Consider the following 21,861-nt stretch of genomic DNA (forward strand, 5'->3'; position numbering starts at 1 on the left):
AAATGATACGGAGTTGTATGTAATTCGAGAAGAGAACTATTAGAAAAGAAGGGAACAAACAGACAGAAACGGTTGCAATTCTGCTCCATTTTTTTTTTGGAAATCCAACTCTAACTGACAAACGTTCGGGGAAACAATCTTCTGCCTGGATCATACAAAGGAATTCTAAAGCAGTGGAATAAAGCATGGTGTAGAGTTAAGCACAAGAGTGATGTCAACAATGCCCGAACCGGACGAGGGCGTGGTCACTTGTTTCAAAGACCAAAAGAGAAACAACCACCACATGAGGGAGTAGCTTCAGCTTTCATTCAATACAAACGAAACTGCGTTCTAACAAAGTAAGTATTGGATATTTTTTAAACATATGATATTGTCGCGACTGACACATAAAGCAAATACAGTCGGTAGTTTGAAAGTATATGGTTTCAAAGTATAGATTTTCCTCTGTTCGAAAATATCTCATTTCAGAAAATAGTGCGTTTTAGGTTGAAGGGGATGCTTGCATACAAACGTCATTACAAAACCCATACTATGTGTCTTACCTACAAAGTTAACCATAAACCTTCAAGTCAGGAATTGACTCGGATTTCAGATTCCCCAGGGCCTGAACCGCTTCCGGGTCAAGATGACCTGAACATTTGATAAAGGTTTTTTTTTTTCTTATATTCTGCACCATTTTGACCCCTTTGTGTGTGGGTAAATTTGACCCCTTTGTGTGTGGGTAAATTTGACCCCTTTGTGTGTGGGTAAATTTAACACCGTTTTGGGGCTATACTGACGCACAAGTTTCGTTTTGATGACGAAATAAATGGTAAGTATAACTTTATTTTTAAGTTGCCATCCAGCAGTTTTTATGAAGCACAAACTGTGAAAACCTCATAACAGATTTCCGCATACCTCCCTCGCAGCGCCTCTCGATATACTCTAATATTTGAGCAGGGCGATATCAACAAACATCCCCCTCCCCCTTACCCCGCAGAGATGCAAAGCTATACAATTAGATCAATTCAAAGAAATTTTGTGGTTTCATTATCTCAAGCATTTGTTTTTCAATTCATCAAATTCAATTTATTAAACCGTGTGTGCCTCTCTTTGTCCTTCAGGCATGAAAACATTAAGAATGTGCAAACATCACTAGCAGGCAAAGTACCAACGAAAACATGGAGCATGTGCCACCAGTAATGCCAGTTTCAATGAAAACATTGAGCACGTGTCGATAACACTGGAAGGCATGGGACCAATGAAAACATCGAGCACGTGCTTTTTTTTGAAATTGAATTCCATCTTTAGCCGTTACACGGCAGGGTGTTTGGACATTATTAGGGTTGGAGTGGGTGTACGGGTGTCTTATGCCCTCTAGTTGAACCAAATTGGAGAGAGGAATATCTACTGTTGAGGTCAATGTATGGTAGTTCAGTTTTGGTATCTTTTAGAATGAACTTCATCATGTCTTTCGCCTGCCACGAATCCAGAAAAACTTCATCTGTGTCAGTTCAAATCGTAAAGCTTCGAAACAGCTTTGTTTTTTCTGATGATCATGCGCTCAATCGTATCCCCTCGTCTTCAATAAAGGCATCGTACAAACCAACCAATTAGATTCCACCAAGTTAGGTTGTCACGTTTTCTAGCGAAGGCAAACAAAGTGATGTTTTTGATCTGTTGGGGATTTTGTGCAAGTTCGTGCGTTTGCTTAGATTTAGTAAAAAATCGAACTTTGAAATGAGTGTGTTGGGACAAATCTCACGCACGTGACAGTATTTTCAAACCAAGAGAGATCGGTGTCTGGTTTATACAGGTGTACTATCATCAATACTTCTCCCGGTCGTACCCAATCTGGTAAATAATACCTGACCGTTTTTGATTGTTTTTGATAAGGCGAATTCGTCGCAACAGGCGCTTGCACTTTCTCCGTTGTGCAACTGCACTTACATTGTACACTAATACGGTCCCGGGGCGGGGTAATATTTTGAAATTAATAATGTCACACTAGACCAAGATGGATTGAGTGCCTATATAAGCCATGCCTAAAGAAGACATGTTTGGAACTGAAAGAGATCTTCATTTTAGCTTCTGTTAGCTTATATTATTGTTGATTGATAATCGTTAATGTCATAGTCCGACTGTGCGTCCATCAGTCAAGCGTCCGTGTCTGTAGAGCAGTTCATGTATTCAATGTTCGTCAGGTCCCTGTTAAAATTGTACCCGTTCACATCAGCAATACTTGCTACTGCTTCCAGGCCCCACTTCCCGACCCCACAACATCCCCTCCAAATCAATCATTTCATATCGTTGTATTATTGGTTTTTGGTTTGCTTTCCCGGGGTTTTAACTGCGAGAGTGCTTTCATATGCTTCCAATCTGTTTATCTGCATTAACCTGAATTATCGAATTCTGCATATATGCTACCGTCTGAAACATTTCAATAATGACAGTGCACTAAGAACGAGGTTTTTAAATAGAAAACGTGAACACCTTTCCCATGTTGATAGCATACTCTTTGTCTAATCAAATCATTGATCTTTAGCCTCACACAAAAGCCTCCCAAATGAGCCCAAAGTGCTGGAAGTCACGTTCAACATCGACTGCCTCTTTGAGACTATTCGGACCTGGCAAAGACACAGACTCTGCCCGCCATTTTAAAGCTGAGCCGAGCGCACACGGCTGCATCATGGCCACCGGTGCCGAAACCTGAATTCACGGTTAGAGATAAGGATTCAAACATGATGGATAGGCTCGGAGTAAAAACGTGACCCTCAACATTCACGCAATTCTGGGTTCGATTCAATAGAAACATGCATGTTCCGGGTTGAAAGATTGAAAAAGAGCGAGCCCGAAACGCCCCAGGCACCTCTCGGCCCATCAAGTTTGATTAACGTTTCTTGTTTTCCCTAACAGAGAGAAGTCGTAACTAACTATTCCAGTGTGGATCATGAACCTGTGAACTTAGAGCACTTCAAAGGAGCTGAAGATAGGGAGGATGACTCAGATTGTCGCCTGACCCATTTTCGGCTTCTCAATCACCTTGAAACTCACATGGCAAAAGGAAGCAGAATGAACACACAGAGCGATAAATCTGAATTATATATTATTCCGCACAGATTGAAAGATACATGCCCTGAATGCACCAGACACACACCTGGCGGGAATTGCCTCACTATTGTGATTGCCACTGGACGCAAAATAAAAACAGCTATTTCTGAAACTGTTGAATGGATTAGGTGAGTCTGCAATACTTATACAGTTAGAATGCAAATATAGTTCACTACAGCAATTCTTTACAGTTGTCATATTGACTGGGGCAACTCTCAGATTGAACAGTCACCCATAGATCATACCAATTATGTTCACATGGCAACTTTGATCTCAAAACGTCCCTAACCCGTTTAAAAACGCCAAGTGGTTTCACATTGAAATAATCTACACTGTGTTCGAAGTGTGGTGCACAACAAATTTGGAACAAGACCATCAGGGGTCATCTTCCTCACAGTGTGTCCACAGTGAGTCTACAGTGTTTCCTCAGTGTGTATACAGTGGGTCTACGGTAGGTCCACAGTGTGTCCACAGTGTATCCACAGTGTGTCTCAGAGAGTATACAGTGTGTCCACAGTGTGCCCACAGTGTGTCCACATTGTGTCCACAGTGTGTCAACAGTGTGTCCACAGTGTGTCCACAGTGAGTCCACAGTGGGTCAACATTTTGCACACAGTGTGTACAGTAGGTCCACAGTGGGTCCAAAGTGTGTCCACAGTGGCTCAAGTCACTGTGTCAAACTTCTACATCGTAATTAAACAATGTGTGACAGTAAAGAAAGGTACCCTTAGCATTGACAGCCAAGTGAACACCGTGAGAATTTGTCGGGATGTAGGGGACATTTATCTTGAACATCATAGTCTTCTTTAATCAAACTTATTCCTCAAGAAGTGATTTCTTAAATTAAAATTGCAAATAACTGCTTTGTTGGTTTGTTTTTGTGTGTGTGTTTTTTAATCAAAATCCCCCATTAATCATTCTTTTAAATACAAAGTATGTCGGCTAAAGTAATAACGAGGTCATGTTCCTTAGAGACTAGCCGCTAGAGAGGTTCACCAACTTCAATAACAAGGAATTGTGATTTATCTCGTACCGCTACAGCATTCCATCGGTGCATTATTGCTCACTTTGTGTAACACACTGCACAACAGCTCATAACATAACAGTAACCAAAAACTGCTGAATGTGCGGTAAGTGGTTGCACTCAGTCCAAACTACGTACCGAGCGGTAACAAAAACAGCCACATTTTCCTGTTGTTGTATATATGATACTTCACTTAAGGGTTTGTTAATGCAGAACAGGTCAAGTGGATTTTCTTTAAAAGGCATGGGTATATAATATCATAATTATATAAAATTCCTTTGATATGCTTGCAGGGTAGTATGTTTAAGGTAGGCGATTGATATATTTCCCACCGTAGTCCGGTCATTAGTCACTGTCTATGTATAGTTGGTCATTCTAAGTCACGTCATAAAAGACCCTTTAAACCTTGACTAGCCCCTCTCCTTAAAACAAAGGCAAGACTTCTTGATTCACACTCATCGGCAGATTGGAGTATGATCAAGTTGCCCAACCATACACCACATAAAGTTGAATATATATTGGAAACATAGAAGGTCGACATACTGGCGAATTAAATTGATAAAACACATTGCTCATTTCTAATGACGCGAGTCGAACCAGCCTCTCGTGATACGCTTGTTGGGATTCGCGATGCAAACTCTTAAATATTGTTCCCCCCCCCTCCTTCTAAAATTACTGGATCCGCCCCTGGCATTGAAATCGTACTTCAAAGTAAAGCTAACAAGCTAAGCATTTACCTTCAAAATCCGCAAGTTTTAGTGCGTGGAAAATGCATTGATGTTTGATTCATACATAAAACATAGAAGGCTTTGAATAAGTAGGTCTGAAAGAAAGAATTCATGCAACACAACTGTCTTCTTCTTTTGAAATAAGATATGGACCCCGTTGTATGTGACGTCACAATCTCATACAGCGCCCCCTATCACCAAGTGCATACTCTGCATACAGCGCCCCCTATCACCAAGTGCATACTCTGCATACAGCGCCCCCTATCACCAAGTGCATACTCTGCATGCGCGTTTTAACCTTCTGATGTGATGTGTATGGTAGCATATCAATAATAGTTAACTGCTTGTTGCAATAAATCATTTTACCGATTGTGTGTCCGCAAGGTATCAAAGACCGTCAGATTGTCACATTGTCAGTTAATGTCTCGATCCCCCAGTCCTTGAAGAGTCAAAAGATTCCTTGAAGTAAACTGTATAGGTCCGTCTCAGTCAGTCATTTTATTTCCTATCCCATCTCTTTCCTATCCCATGTTATTAGCTTATGTGTATGGTCAATCAATCCATCAGTCAGCATGACAATCTGTGGAGATATCATTAATAAAGCTAGTAGCTACTTGAGGCGCTAGCAATCTTACCCATCAACCAAGAAGGACTTCCCCGAGTCTCAGCAACAAACAACCCCCCTTCCGCATCGCAATGTCCCGAAATGAGAAGGGAAAAAGTACAGCGAACCAAAACGAGCCATTAAGTGCAACGACTTTGATGATATAAGTAATTACTGGACAAATTCAATTTTCAATTTTAAGATTGGAGATTTGCGGGAAAACGAAAATGGATTTTCAATTTGGACAATTACAAGGTATTTCATCATCCGGCGGAGAAGGGGATTCGCTGCAAGACGGTTAACGCCAGGGAAAAACACCCATGATCAAAAAGTGGCGTCTGTCTAGTAAGTCTTTGGGATTTCTGCAGCTCTTTGCCAGTTAGTGGTAAAACATGTAGGTCTGTTATAAAGGATATGTGATAGCTAGTGTGTCTCAAACTACGGCCTAGTAGACTGAAGGGTATTGTATCAAGCTCCAGAGTCAATTAAGAACATACTAGCGGGAGTCAGAGTAAATGCATTGTAGGTTCAATCAAAGTGTTTATTCCATTAAGCTATTCCACTACTCCACATCTACTTATTAGAATAAACCGAGAAATAATACGAAGGGGTCGAGTTTGTTGCCCGATGTGCCGATAAATGTTGAGGGTAGAGGGTAAGGCTTATGATGTTAATAGGGTAATGGCAGTGCGTGCTCCCGTGAACTGCCACAATTCGGCAGTTAGTCCAAACAACTGCCCGGGTGCCCTGATCTGTTATAAGTGATAATGCCTAGCCCTATTTAGGACTCTTCATCTGTGCTGTACACAGATACGAAGGTATGCAATATAAAAGTGAATGGCCGCAAGACCTAGAGTGGAGCCCCGCTGTTATTTTTTATTTTGTAAAGAATACTGTATTTTTGTCCGATTTCACGAGAGCTGAGACGGTATTTCAAGGAACTGATATCAGTTTGACGGAAATAATGCAGGCAAAGTCTTAAGAGAGGTAAATCGGATATATTGGTTCGGTCAAGCGATGGGCAGAGAATCGAGCGAGCGATTCTTTCTGTCAGCAGCCAGTCTTTTATCAAACCGTGATCGGGATACAGTATTACCACGCCGTGTGAAGTGGTGCATGATGCCGCCTTCGCTCGACTTCACTACGCAAGAAAAGAAAAATATAGACCTCGACCTTCGCATACTGCTCTTGGGGATTGTAAAAGACTGTCAATATTCCCCAGTGTGAGACAGGAATAGTTGTTTGATTAGAAAGGAGGGGAACCGAACTATGATCAATCCATGAGTTCGGCGCCGTCAGTGAACAAATCTAGCCGCGGGATTATGAAGGCATATGATAAAAATGTACGCACCAAAGAGGGTGAGCGTTTTGAATGAGGCAATAATAGTATCGACCACCGCAACCGGGATGCGTCACAACCGGGGCGGTTTTAAAGTGCGCTGCACTCCTTCTCATACAAAACATTTATATGTATTCAAACGGGTTGAGATACTCGAGCGGTCTAACCGATCCCATGCACTTACAGCTTCTCAAAAATGCATCCCTCTTGAACATGCTGTTTTCTTTTTCCTTATACTCAACAATTTCCCATAGAATTGGTACACAATATTTCTTGTTGAGCATCCCAGTCTTTAGAATTTCCCTTAGGAGTTTTCCCTTTGTTTTGACATTGGTGCCCATAAGGCGCCGATAATGGGCATACACGCAGTCATAATTTAATGTGATTAGTGGTCTTAACGCAATTTATTAAATAGTAGTCCACCCATTGGCAATTGCAAAATAGCATCAGACTCATATTGCAAGCAGGAAATCAGGGGGAAAGTATACCCGATAAAATCACGGAGCATGCATAATGCGCGCGTTAAATATTCTTTAATCGATTAGCTAGCAGTATGGATTTTGTTAACTGGGGTCAACAAGTTGCCCCGCCGACGGGCAGAGCGATGCGGGGAAATCGGTGTTAAACAACGGCGACGAATCTGATCGGACTTGGTCAGCGTTATGTGGGTTGAAAGAAAATAGTGTAAGGAAATATGGACGATAAAAAAAAAGAATCTCGCCAGGCTGCAGCTAAATATCACGTTTTTCCCATAATACAGAATCCAAATGCGTAATTCAATTAACCTTTTAAGAGGAACATGATTATTGATTGATATTAAACAATTTAAAAAGGGGGGGGGGTTCGCATTCGGATTTCTGACGCAAAGCCTGGGACGACAGTGTAATACGCTGAAAGACGCTGAATGACGCTCAATGACGCATCTTAATTTCGTGAAAAAACAAACATCGGATTGCCGCTTGTTTGTATTCTAAAACACCAGAGCCACATAATAAGTTTGTTGCATTTCGTAATAGATACGGTGTCCTTACATGGCCCTCTGCAGGGGCTAATATGCTGTGTTGTATACGCTGTCAAAATTGACATGCATTCTAGCTCGGTTCTGTAACAAAAATTACACATCATAACATTTCGGCCTTCGCAACATTATTTTCAAATTAAAAAGTAAAATTGAACCAGCCGTCTGTGTATGCCTTTGTACGCCTCATTATCAAGGCTAGATTGAGGGAGAATATAAATTGGAAGATGATATAATTATTGACATATCGATGGTTTTTGATTCTGCATTTAAATCTGCTTTCTGGCAAATTAGTCCCAGCTGCCGGGAACCCCAAAGGCCACTAAGCATTCATGAGGACCTTATTGATTTAAATTCAGTCTGAATGCATATAACCCACATGCGATAATATAGTCAAGTATTTTCACTGAAAACCCAGGGTTTTATCCATGGATAAATGTGTTCTGAAGAGAACTTGTGGTTGCCGCTCCAGATAATTAAAATGCTCCTACTCTACTGGGCATGTGTGTTTCTATTGCCAGGTATTATCTCTCATTAAAAAGAAATCTGAACATTTATTACTCCTCATCTCGCGGTTTGCTTGCCCGTTATTAAAAGTGTCGTGCTCCCGCTGTAGCCACTTGACACCGTGAATTTTTCCCCGTTGTGGGTTAGTTAGCATCAGACATACCAAGGTTTGTCGGCATTATCGGCATGGTAGGTGGATTGGAAATCGTCGCTTTGTTGTAGATGCAGCAGTCCCGTCGTGCATAAAACCCAATGCCTGGTTCACGCCAGCCACAGATCAGCATTCATTGGTGCTTGATTTTCTATCTTTTTAGCCCCGAGCGCGGAAAATTAGTGGAAGTATTTTCTCGTCTTCTCGTAGAGGATGAGAGTGTGTTAGGCTGTGGTTTATGGGTAGGTATGCACAAATGAATATAGAGTAGTGCTGTTTTCAACAAGCGAAACCTGGCTCTCGAGGCTTAGTAACTCTAACGACGTACGTTTTTTCCGAGCGTAAAATACCTCCCCCGTTCCCTTCATATGAAATTGAAAAATGCCTTACCTCTTTGTAAGTTCACCAAATCAGGTGACAATCACCGAGATTATTTAAAATTTATTTTTTTAAACAAATACATGCATATCGCATGTTTCCACTGAATGCTCTAGCACACATCTTTTGATAATTTCCCAATTTGGCATAGAAGGATTGCTACTCAATTGGCGCAATCCATCGCCCATCATCTTGACAAGCGACTCTTAAGAAGTTATTCCGAATAGCACCAGAGCGATCATCTGATTTTCAAATCACGATTTCTTAGATGCTACCGGCAAGTCCATCCCGTGTAATGCATTAAACGTTGATTGTGTCCTCTATGTTTCGTTGCATATTAAGATTCCTAATGAAGAAATAAACTGAATATGCATCGCTAAAAATAATTGGCGCCGACTGACTTGATACAGTTCTTCCGAATAAAGATTGAACTGTATAATTAGCTTGACAGATCTACATTTTGTGCGGCGTTTAAGGATCGGTGCTTTTCACAACAGATCTTTGCCTCCTCATTTCTCAATAGTTTGATGGAGATGCATTTATGTGTGTTAAGCACACGATGGTTCATACTGCATGCTCCATAAGTTTGTAGTAACCATGGACGCAATGTCGTTCATGTATGTTTAATCGTTTGTCTGTTGGGTTGTTAGGTTTGTTTGGTTGTTTGTGTATTGCTTTATCAGGGTTTATCGGGGATTATTAAATTTATTTTGATTTGTTTTTCTTTTCTTTGTCCTTTTTTAGGTTTGCAAGAAACATAAAAAGAGTTATGTTTACCACTCATGCCACTGGTCCTAAATAACACTTTACGTAACACATCTTTATCCATAATAATTACCGGTACACCACAATTCGGCTCAAATTGCTGTTAAATTATTATGTCCAAACATAAAACATGTGCACCCAACCAAATATAATGACGCTAATACTCTCTAATTATACGGATAATATGAGAGTAACCTACATGTAATGTTCGCCAGCCAATTAATGATCAGATAGTGACGTCAGAGCCAACGGGTGATGCGTGCAGTTTCTTCCAGACGAAATTGCAAGGCATGAATGAACATGACTTCCGCAGTTTAGTTATTGGATACTAACAGTGAAAACCGACTTCCATTTTAGTATTATACATGTAGCTTTAGAAAGTCGTATAGTACTTCAAAATCGGCATGAAACATCAGATTCAACCGAGAGTGTTTTTTTTCTTTCTTTTTCGTAAGCACCTTCTCCACGTAAATTTTTTTATCCACACGGTGATATCACACCGATGATGTTACACATCAGAACATTCATAAATCAGATCAACATTCTTCAAAGATACTACAAGGACATGCCTGGCCACGTTTTACTGTATAGACATTTAGCACCATAGGCAATCGGCGCATTCACAACGTGTTCAAGTGTGCAATATTCATTCTTGCATTTGTAGGAGTAAATAAAAAGGTGCAACTTCTTGGAAAGCACTCACGTTTTGTGCGTGAATAATGCTCATCTTCTATTTCCATAATGTACACTCGACTAATCCACTTCAATAATTACATTAACAAAAGGTAATACTCAAGTGGAAATTTTACTCTGCATTCAAAACCCAACAGTGTTAAAGGCACTGGACACTATGATAATTACTCAAAATAATTGTAAGCATAAAAACGTACTGCTGCTGATATCACAACACATTGTGAGAAACGACTCACTCTGAAATAAACGAGTTTCTGAGAAAGAAAAGGTTGTTTTTTTTTCTTTCATTATTCTCTTGCAATCTCGATGACCAATAAAGTCAAAATTTCCACAGATTTGTTGTTCTATGCAGATGTTGGGATGTACCAAGTGAGAGTACTAGTCTTTTACAACTACCAAAGGTGTCCAGTGTCTTTAAATTTATTATATGAGTACATGTATCTAAATGTCACAGCACCGACACCGTGTGTCACCAATCATATAGTAATGTGATTAATTGCAACACTTTGTCGGTTTGGTCATAATTTGATATAGAGTTAATTAATTCAACACCCAAGCTTGTGCAGTGGACCAGCTTCAAACCAAAATTGATTTTTCTATTGAGAACCCTAATTGAAAAATAATCTGTTCTGAATAAACCAACGGATTTCTTCTGAGAATCTCACTTTAAAAAAAAACTCGTTACATTTTGAAAAACATGAACAATGTAGCACAACTTTTCGACTGAATGGCTTGTTCAAACGTAGATGTAAAAGTGGGTAGCTTTATGTGTTATCAAGACTTGGTGACAGATGAAAATGGCTCCTTTTTTAGTAATCGTTCCCTAGCCCATTGTTCACACTGCGATGAGGGCACATTGTCGTAAGTGGTGCCCATGGTCACGAAATACAACTTAAAGGCGAGGCTTACAATATTTCTACATGAGTTAAAGTTGTAAGACAGGAGAAACAAGTAATTCTAAATAATAGTACCGAAGTAAAGTTTGGGGAGAAAAAAACTTCAAGCGTTATTTTTCTACGTTTTATGCTGAACTACGGAAGAGTATATGAAACATTTTTGTATGACTTTTGTTTGTGAAAGGAGAATTTTAAGCAGCATTTGTATACAGTTTTATCTTGAGTCTCTTTGCTCAAACATAATCGTCGATACGAATTCTTGAAATGACAATATCATTACATTTAGGTTCCCTTTAACACACAAGGTTCCACACAGTGTTTAAATGTTCAAACTTTACTTTCTACTAACTTACTAAAATACTAATTAAATAAACCTTAAACTTAGTGTAAACATTAATAGTTTTCTTTCTGTTTAACTTCCTTCGTGTTTACTCACCAATTCATGAAAGCCCATGACGATCAAAAAAGTTTATAGCGAACAGGTTCGTATTTCATCAGTTTTATTCTGTCCATGCTGCAAATTGAAAGCTGTTTTAGTTTGCGATGATTTTGGGAGGGATAAGTTTGATGAGTTTGCGTCACATAGTGGTATCATGCTCGCCACTCTTACCCGATGAGCTCTTCTCGACGGACGTTGGCTGTAGATATGTCGCCATACTCGGCTGTGAACGTTTATCGATCATGAAATTGGTCGTGGATGCCCCTGGCTGTGACGGCTTGACGCAGCCCACGTTCCGGGTTTCTTTCAAGCATGGAATGCAAGGCATCATTCGGTGGAACTCCTTGCGGAAATTGTCATTGAGCCAAGCGTAGAGAAGAGGATTTAACCACGTGCTCGATACGGCTAGTAAGTACACAGCAGCACCAGTAAAGTGACTGGGTGTGTCACCTTCTCCGAGTTCTTGTATGAGACTGACGACATTAAATGGTAACCAAGACACAGCGAAGACGGTAACTACTGCGGAGAGCATTCGATTCGTTCGCCTTCGACGGCGGTTTTCCATAGCGTCATTATCCCGACTACGGGCCCCAGGTTTGACGTTTCGCATGAGTTTGATTGCAATACTGGCGTGTGCAATACTTACCAGCAAAAGAGGGTAAGCAAACTGAACAACGAAGAGTGCAATGGTGTACTTTTTTCGATTTTCAGTGTAGTCCCAAATCTCAATGCAGACGATTGTATGTGTGGTTATGTTATAAATTTCTGCCAAGTCAATGATATAAGATTGCAGGGCAATGGGCAGTGTCATTGCAATGGCTATGATCCATATAATCACTATAGCAACAATACATTTGACTTTGTCAATGGGTCGAAGGAATGGGTAGACAACCAGACAAAATCGGTCAATAGCAACAGCAGTAAAAGTTAGTGACGAAACAAATACCATACAAGCTGTGATCATGCTGTAAATCCTACACGGTGCGAGACCCAGAGTCCATGATGAACTTAGCATTGCAACCAGCGTAAGTGGAGCTCCAAAGCTGCAAAGCACCAGATCAGACAGTGCAAGATTGCAGATGAATAAATTGATAACGGTCCGCATTTTGGGCCTTCGGATGACCACGAGGCAAATCAAGCCATTACCAAACATGCCCATTAAACAAGTAACAGTGTATAATATAATAACAATGGACATGGTCCCTGGTTCAACCAAGGGGTTGGTAGGCAGTTCATTGTAGAAACTACCCTCATCAGATTCATTTTCCTTCATCATGGTAGACATGGTTGTCATCTGCATGCTGCTGCAAAAAAAACTAGCTCCAGAAAAGTTTGTACTCACTCGGTCAAGTTAATCCCACACTTCTCATTAATACAACAGTCGTGTACATCAGTCATTGGTTATGGCATGTTTGATGTGTAGAATTGGTGGAAGTTTGATCATCCCCGATACAGGGTCGCTGGTCGATGGATCAACGATGTAGCCCGCGAGGAAAGAGAGCCGACTACCCCGCGATGGAGAAACATCTGCATCTAGCGAGTCGAGCAGCAGATATCACAGCAGGTAAATCTAGCACAGTCTATACAAATCTCACAGTCTGACTCGCACTGAAGCAATGACTGCTCCTTTCAGCACAGACTCTTTTTTATAAATAGACCTCACTGCATACTCTTCGTGCAGGAGGGAACGAGTTACTATGAAAAGCGCATCTTAATGAATGTTATGTTGTGGTGATTTTCTGTTAACCAATGAAGACACTGTGTACGCTAATTGGCATCTTAACATAGGTGTTTGGAAACACAGATACCGTCCGTCTGCTTCCCACTTAGTGACGGCGGGTGTAATGACTGGGCGGGAAAATAGATTCACCAGTCTCGCAGATATCACCTGTGTCGCGCGCGCGCGCACTGTCAAGAATCGCAGTGATTGGCTGTTCCGAGTGTGCATGTGATTTACATACCTTGCACATATCATGTGCTGATGCTAGCTCCACACAGTGTGTCTAACAATCGCAAGGTATGAGCAGATGAGAAATTACGCTGAAGCAAGTTGCTTCACAAAGACTCGCCTAATGCAGACTGATGAGTATGGTGTAGCAGTGCAATTGGATGTTTTTTATTTCTTTAGTCCCAAGATTTTCCTATTCTCGGTGTTTTTACTGGCAACTTAAAGGCAACGTGTATCATATCTTTTTACTCTGACTGTTTGTATTTTTTTTTACTAATGTTGTTGGTTTTTTTTTTTACCACAGGACAATAATGTTAAACAGTGCTGATTTTTGTATCCTGTATAAAAAAAAATTAAATAAATAATATTTTCAAGCCATCTGGTCTTAAAAAAAGTAATTTAATGCATAAAGTACCTAGTTGCATAATAACAACAATGATCATGTGATCAAGTAATGACGTATATTATGTACCGATATGCATGACGAAGCTTCATACTCATCATAGATACAATAGTATTTTTGTAAAGGGTCTGCAATGATGCTATCAGTGTTTGTATGCCAATTCCATGATACACTGTCATGAGCAACAAATAACAATGAATGACTGAATAGTAATTTCACATTGACTTGTTATGCTATAGTTATCTCAGTAAGTTTCCCTTGTAGTTTATAATATTTAAGTATATACATGTAAATTTACAAATTCAACCATGTTCCTCGCAAAATATATGAAATAGTTATACACAAACGGTTATAAATGTAAGCAAGTAAAGCCCCATGTTGCTTCGTCTTCGAAAGTATGTATATCAGCCATTCCATTGTGACTTGCGTGACAATCTCACTGTTTTTTCAACTTTTGAAAGATCTATACTCCAAAATATAACACATGGCTCTCATGTAACTCAATTTATATAAACTCAGTGAAGAGCCCTATAACAAAAAATAAAAAAGGAAAACAAATTGTGTAGGTATCATGTTTTTATAGGAGTTCCAAAAATGTGACTCGCGTGACTGCCAAAAAATGAAAGGTGTTGCATCCCTGTATGCCATTGCCCAGTCGTGAGAACTCAGAGGAACTTTTTAGTTCCAGATCACTTTTTTTTTAAGTACAAGAGAAGCACTATATTATACAATAAAAAGTACAAAATAAAAAGTTTTAATAAAATAGAAAATTTGTTAAATGCAACGTGACTCGCGTGACAGAAGTTTGTGACTCGCGTGACAAGTGAGAAAATATACAATAACTAAACAGGATACTGCATAACAAGAACATTTTATTTCATTCAGAACACTCAGAACTTGAAATTGAATCTTTTCATAAAAGGAAGAAACACCTGAAGCAACATTTAAAGGAAAAATAATCTGAACAGGCTTTGACTTAAACATGGTAATGTTGGGGTGGTTCTGAAAAGAATTGGTGGTTTAACAACACTGTCTGGTCGAAACGTTGAGTTGTTAAACCACCGGTTCTTTTCAGAACCACGCAAACCTATAGAGAGAACCCTTACTAGAAATTATTATATTGTTTTGTGATTGGGTAAAGGACTTTTTTCTCACTATGCTTAGCAGAGTGGTTAAGAAACCACAAATTTTGGTGTGAAGTTCTAATGGCATTAGACTGTGTTAGGCTGAGTACATGTAAATTCTGATAAGTAATTTCTTTATTGATGCCCCCCTCCAAATCTTACTTAAGAATACTGTCTTAAAATATCCAGTTTCATCAAATATTTTTGTTTGTTCTTGTTTTAAGTTTATCATTCCTTGTATTATTTAAATAATGCAGGTAAATTATTCAGATGTGAGCACATTGTACAGTGCAGTATGCAGTGTACATGTAGTTCAACATGATCTGCTGACAGTGTGCCAAGTTATAATTGTACACTAATAATTCCTTGTTCTAACAAAAAATTGGGCATAGTAGTATGTTCCAGTGGGCTGGGGGTGCTTTGGTAACATTCCATAGACATCATCCCCAGAATACTTTGGTAGCTTTTGCTAACCATGTGCATTAAGTGCATTTGCCGTGACTCGCGTGACAAACTCGAGGGTGTTTTTTTTTTTTAGGTAGAAGGCCTAAGTAAAAAAAACTAATTAATTCTTGAAAGACCCTTTGAAAAGACCACTATTATGAGAGAGAAGAAAAAAAATGTTATGGGTCTATAATAGAAAAAATACTATAATCATTGTTTTTGTGACTCGCGTGACAGTAAAACGAGGGTAAAAATTAACTCCCATTTTTCAAAAGTTAATAGTTCAAAAAGGCATATTTAATTTTGGCGGTCCTTACTAATGACTCTTTGTTGTTTATACATAATGATTAAATCTGAACACCTATTGCTTCATGATTTTTTTTTCAAAACCTGAATTTCAAGGATTTTTCAGACTTTTGTGTACACTTTTTACCCTTTACTCCCAAGGCTGTCGCAAAAAAAATAAAGAATATTTTTATAAAGTCTTTTTAGAAGAAGAAGCACTAGGTGTTCTTGTTCCAAAATAAATGTAAAAACTTCAACAATAACCATTTTAAATTGTTCACTATGAAGCGCAAATACCACGGAATGGCTGATATACTGCGCTCATGTAGGCCTACTGGAGAGGAAAACCCACCGAGTCGTTTAATGTTCATCTCTATGAATGCAGTTAATACACGACAGGATAATAACGATGATATCACTACAAATTCCCAACTGATGAGATTGGTTTCCATGTAGGCTACAACGTAATACCAACTAAGCTTCCAGACCACTAATAATGTTGCAGTATCTTCTATTATTATTATTTCATGGTAAGAAATGGTAATGCATTTTTGTTAACTCAATGATCCCGGATTCAAACTCTTTTGAAGGGTGTACGTTGATTGATTACAGTAAGATGCAAAGATGACATATTGGTCACAGCAAGCTTTAGGGTTTTTAGTGTTTGGTCGTAGTCAAAGCTAGGCATCCGTATTAAGGAGTGGATTAGTCCGATGACATTAAAGGGTAAAGCATCTTTAAGAGTTTAACTTTGGGTTTTGGAACCGGTCTGGCGATTGTTTAGATCCTATGTAGATGCACACGCTATAAAACAAGGTAATGCTTAGATTATTATTATTTGAAAGTTTCAATTAAAAAGGTTGTCGGGCTTTTCTGCAGTGAATAGTGTCCATGGAGTAACGTAGTGTTTTGAAACGATGGCAATGTGTCTGAGTATGAAATTATCACTTTCTGGAATTTAAAATACTCTTTAGCTAGCACCATTTCTGAAAACGTGAATAACTTTCAAAGTAACTGATAAATCAGGGATTGAAAGATAAACCATTTTTATGATTTTGAATATGGCATAATGCACAATGGATATGGATCTTAGTTTAATCTTGCATGTTAATCACGTAATGGAATCTCCTTTTGACTAAGAAAGTGTTTGGGGGATCTCAACCTTTCTACAAGTGTGCTCTTAGCTGTCGCCATGAGACATCTTGACTTTAAGTTTTCGACTCTGACCAATGCATTCACAATTAATGCATACTGTGAGGTTACCTACTTCACAAAGAAAGACGAATCATCGTCCGATGATGAATGTGACAAACGAGTCAGGGGCTCAATATTTGACGGTCAGTTTACTAGTTTTCAATAAGATGCCATATTGGGTAAACATTCCTTTAAGAACTGAGCATTAATTTAAACTTATTGACATTCTTCTTTTTATTGAGTAGTTCGGTATGGGGTAATGATATTAAAATTGTAAGCATCGACAGCGTTATTTAACATCTCAAGAAAGAGTATAACCTATTGGTCAAAAAAAATGATTCAAATGACTGTAAATCTATCCAGAGTGACAACGAAGAGCAACATCCTAAACGCAGTTTCCACTCAAGTGCATCCTTCATTCTGGTAGAAATCAGTGACAGAATCAAAGTGTCTTATTTTCCAGTTACCTTCTATTGTATAAGATCATCGCAAGGCGAGTCGTTCAATCGTGCTTCAGAAAAAACGCCAGGCGAAATAATGCACGGCCAGTTTGACACCAGTCATACGTGTAATGTTAAAAGATAATAAATTCACATCGAAAATCTATAGCGAATGAAAACAACCTTAACTGATTGTTGTGCGCTGGATTTTGAACCAATTTAAAAACGTTAGTCCAAGGGCTGTTCGTTTCTTACTACATCTTCTTGTGGTTGGTAAGCAGTTAGCAATTCTATGTTCTCCTGTCTAAAATGTTGCACACAGACGCAATCTGATATTGTGTAAATTGAAAGTAAGATCTAAAGATGGGCTCTTCGGAACATCCAGCCACCCAGGTTTACTTTTCGTAAAGTTTAAATATCTTGACACATCTTGTGAATGTCCCTTAATAATCATACAAATATATTCAGACCCAAGGGGCTTTTTTAGAATCAAATTAAGACTCTGAGAAGAAACATATTCGCAGTAGATTGTTAGCGGATGTCGGCGGTGAATAAACCAATAAATTTACGACGTGTGGATTGTACAATCATGTTTATAAACGTCCACATACACTCAGAAAAAGAATGGTAAAAAAAAGTTATGTTAAATGTGTTAAGTGAAAAAATACTTAACATAAGTAAAAATTAATGAAAAATTTAAACAAAATGTTTGTGTAAATAAAAAACTACTCAAATAGTTAGTAAAACTAATAGTTTACATAACTTAGCAACTTTAAACACATATTATGCAAATTTTACTGAACTGGTTGTAAAAGTTTACATGGTGTTTAGTAAACCACGATATTTTACTCAAGTATTGTGCAAAATACGCAGCGTGTGACTTGTCTGCTGGGGTCGCGCTCTGCAGTACCACAGTGTAACCACACACAACGTAACGAAATGGATCTCATGAAAAAAAAACCTTCTTGAGTGGAACTTCCCTCATTTAGTTGAGACGTTTGAAGGTAAGTACTATAACATATTTCTGTATTGATGTTATTATCTGTAGTGATAGACTATACACGACTCGTTAGCACGAGTTAGCACAGATAAAGGGACAGTTGAACGTCATATTTTGACTGACAACACTTTTGAACAGTGACTTGAATATCACAAATACATACGTAGGTCTGATCAATGGTCCCCGTATTGTGCACATAGTACACGTACAGCATGCATCGTTGAAGACCATTGTACACATGTACATCGCCACTGTGTTAAAGCACCACCACTGCATACAGCCACGGTGCATCAGGCCAATGATTGGGCTAACTTTAATCTCTCATTTGTTCAGAAGAACAATCAAATAACTTTTCAACATTTTGTCTTTACAAGATACTGACAAATGATACAACTGACTTAAAATGCAAATTCTGGGAGAGGGGAATCGCACAAACACATCTACCCTTTGTTTATTTTAACCTGTTAAAGGAATTATTCAAGAAATCTCACCCCCCCCCCCCACACAAAAAAAAAAGGACGAAAGAAAAAGAACAAAAAGAAAAATCAGATAAAGATCAAGAAAAATCAAAGTTTTCAGGTAGCCTACTGTTATGTGGGATTGCATATATAGCACCAAAATTATCTCTCCTCCTGGGATCCTATCACCTTATTCCAGAACTGCAAGTCTCCATCATTGAACCTTTTGTTAATTTGTTTATTTTTTAAGCCCCTATGTATTTGTTTATTTATTTTATTTTATTTCAATTTGTATTTGTACTTTTTTAAATTTATGTGCATGTACATCATGTACAAATTGTATTGCACATACATTGCAGTACTGGAACGTTGTCTCTATTGATCTATAAGTGTTGTAATATGATAATTAAACCACTATTGATATAAAATAATGGTTTAATCTGACATTGTGTGTACCCCATCCTTAAGACAATCAGATTAAATCATTATTTTACATCAAAATTGGTTTAAATGTAATATTACAATACTTTAAGTTCATTACAGACAATAAACACGTGTCATACAATTTGTACTGCACCCCCATTGAAATTTAACCTATTGTGTTTAATATTATTCCCCTTTATGCAGGAAAACACAAGTTTGGACCAGTATTTGAAAGACATCAACAGGGACACCAGATCGCAACCATGCTGATATTAGGTGGGTCTGCACTGGCTCCACAGCAAGTGTTCGTAATTTTTGAGCAAATGCATTTGAACAGTCATCCCTTGTGAAAGCACTGGATGTGTGTTTCAAAACACATTTTGTCTTCGACTTGAGCTACCAGGAGGAGTGTTCTGGCGTTTGGGAGTTCATTGAATTGGTTGTGTTTGAACTCAAAGGCGGTGTGAAGAGCAGCACTATTCGAGAGTTCAGAGCTTACTGTTCATCTCATGATGCATCTGATTAATGTTGACCATTCCATAAGCATTGTAGTTAAAGAAGTTCTTGCACAAAATGTTTGCAAATACGTATCAAAATCATAAGAGATGTGATAGTTGTGATAGTTTGGATTTATGGAACAACCTTACAGTTTAAATAGGAACTCAAAGGTCAAATTCAAATTTGTATTCAACACCCTTCCAGTTTTGTCAAATTTGTCAAAATGTCAAATTCAACGCCGTTTTGATTGCTTAGCGACAATGAGGATAAACCAATAATTCCCCATACAAATTGTTCAAACCCAAAATTGAATTTTTACCTTGGAGTTCTTCTTTAAGCTGTGTTAGCCTGGAAGTATTTATTCTGACCTTGCCAATTAATGTAATTTGACCATTCCAGAAGCATTGTAGTTAACCCTCTAGTCCCTGCACCGCCCGAGTTTCTGAAAACCAATTTTTCAAGATTCTTGCAGTAAATAACTGGAATCGTAGTTCAATTTTTAAAAGATAGCTTAATATTTATGCACAATTTTTTACCCTTTCGGTAATGTTTGTATAAAAGTACAAGCTCCCATTGGGAACAATAATCGGCTCTCGAATATTTTTTTGGAAGGATAAAATGGACACAATAGCTTTTCAAGGCTTTAATCTGACTCAATGCTCAAACTAATTAAATGCGAAGGCGTTAGTTTTCGACAATATCAATATTAATGATGAATAAATACAGTTTCCTTTGTGTTTACTAATTGGTATGAGCTAAATTATTTCATCGTCATTAGCTTCGATGAAATAATTTAGCTCATACTAATTAGTAAGCACAAAGGAAACTGTATTTATTCATCATTAATGATTGATGATATTGTCGAAAACTAACGCCTTCGCATTTAATTAGTATGAGCATTGAGCCAGATAAAAGCCTTGAAAAGCTATTGTGTCCATTTTATCCTTACAAAAAAATATTCGAGAGCTGATTATTGTTCCCAATGGGAGCTTGTACTTTTATACAAACATTACCAAAAGGGTAAAAAATTGTGCATAAATATTAAGCTATCTGTTAAAAATTGAACTACGATTCCAGTTGTTTACTGCAAGAATCTTGAAAAATTGGTTTTCAGAAACTCGGGTGGTGCAGTGAAAGTTCTTGCACAAAATGTTTGCAAATACGTATCAAAATCATAAGAGATGTGATAGTTGTGATAGTTTGGATTTATGGAACAACCTTACAGTTTAAATAGGAACTCAAAGGTCAAATTCAAATTTGTATTCAATACCCTTCCAGTTTTTGTCAAATTTGTCAAAATGTCAAATTCAACACCGTTTTGATTGCTTAGCGACAATTAGGATAAACCAATAATTCCCCATACAAATTGTTCAAACCCAAAATTGAATTTGACCTTGGAGTTCTTCTTTAAGCTGTGTTAGCCTGGAAGTATTTATTCTGACCTTGCCAATTAATGTAATTTGACCATTCCAGAAGCATTGTAGTTAAAGAAGTTCTTGCACAAATTGTTTGCAATAAAGTATCAAAATCATAAGAGATGTGATAGTTGTGATAGTTTTGATTTATGGAAAAACCTTACAGTTTAAACTGTGTTAGCCTGGAAGTATTTATTCTGACCTTGCCAATTACGTAGATTTTTTGTAATTTTTTAAATTCACTAAAATTGTTGACTGATTATGAAACATACAGAAAACCCCATTTTGCACATGTGATGTTTTGGATTGTTAATATTATTACCATTAAATTTTTATTAAAAGTTGTTATCTTTAAATTCATGTTGTAGTCGCCAAGTCTCAGTATTTATGATGTGTCCATTTATTACAGCCCTAAACTCCATGAAATAACACTTTGCTAGTATTCAACACAAGCATTGTGTATATTATTATCAGTTTTAAAGGCACACAGTTTACATTAAAAATCGGTAAAATCTATACTTCAAAATTGAGTAATTATTTTACATGAGTGGATTTATACCCAGCAATTCAGTAAAAAAAAATACCCAATATTGATGT

The 21,861-nt window shown here is 38.1% G+C and overlaps 1 protein-coding gene and 1 long non-coding RNA gene across 2 annotated transcripts; both read right to left on the bottom strand.

The window, feature by feature from the left end:
- Window positions 1-657: 657 nt before the first annotated feature.
- On the bottom strand, window positions 658-10,503 carry LOC117294425. The gene is made up of 2 exons (XR_004519529.1): window positions 760-10,503; window positions 658-709 (listed from the first exon to the last, which is right to left on the bottom strand). It is a non-coding gene; the product is annotated as an uncharacterized LOC117294425 (long non-coding RNA).
- Window positions 10,504-10,650: 147 nt separating this feature from the next.
- LOC117294357 (neuropeptide F receptor-like) lies at window positions 10,651-13,456 on the bottom strand. The gene has a single exon (XM_033776727.1). It carries the CDS (start codon window positions 12,930-12,932, stop codon window positions 11,772-11,774), a length of 1,161 nt encoding a protein of 386 aa, XP_033632618.1. The 5' UTR covers window positions 12,933-13,456; the 3' UTR covers window positions 10,651-11,771.
- Window positions 13,457-21,861: the final 8,405 nt, after the last annotated feature.

This window comes from Asterias rubens, chromosome 9 (genome assembly GCF_902459465.1).
Source record: "Asterias rubens chromosome 9, eAstRub1.3, whole genome shotgun sequence".
NCBI lineage: Eukaryota > Metazoa > Echinodermata > Asteroidea > Forcipulatida > Asteriidae > Asterias > Asterias rubens.

Excerpts from the sequence above, each read along its gene's own strand:
- LOC117294357 (XM_033776727.1), bottom strand. The coding sequence starts at position 12,932 with ATGCAGATGACAACCATGTCTACCATGATGAAGGAAAATGAATCTGAT.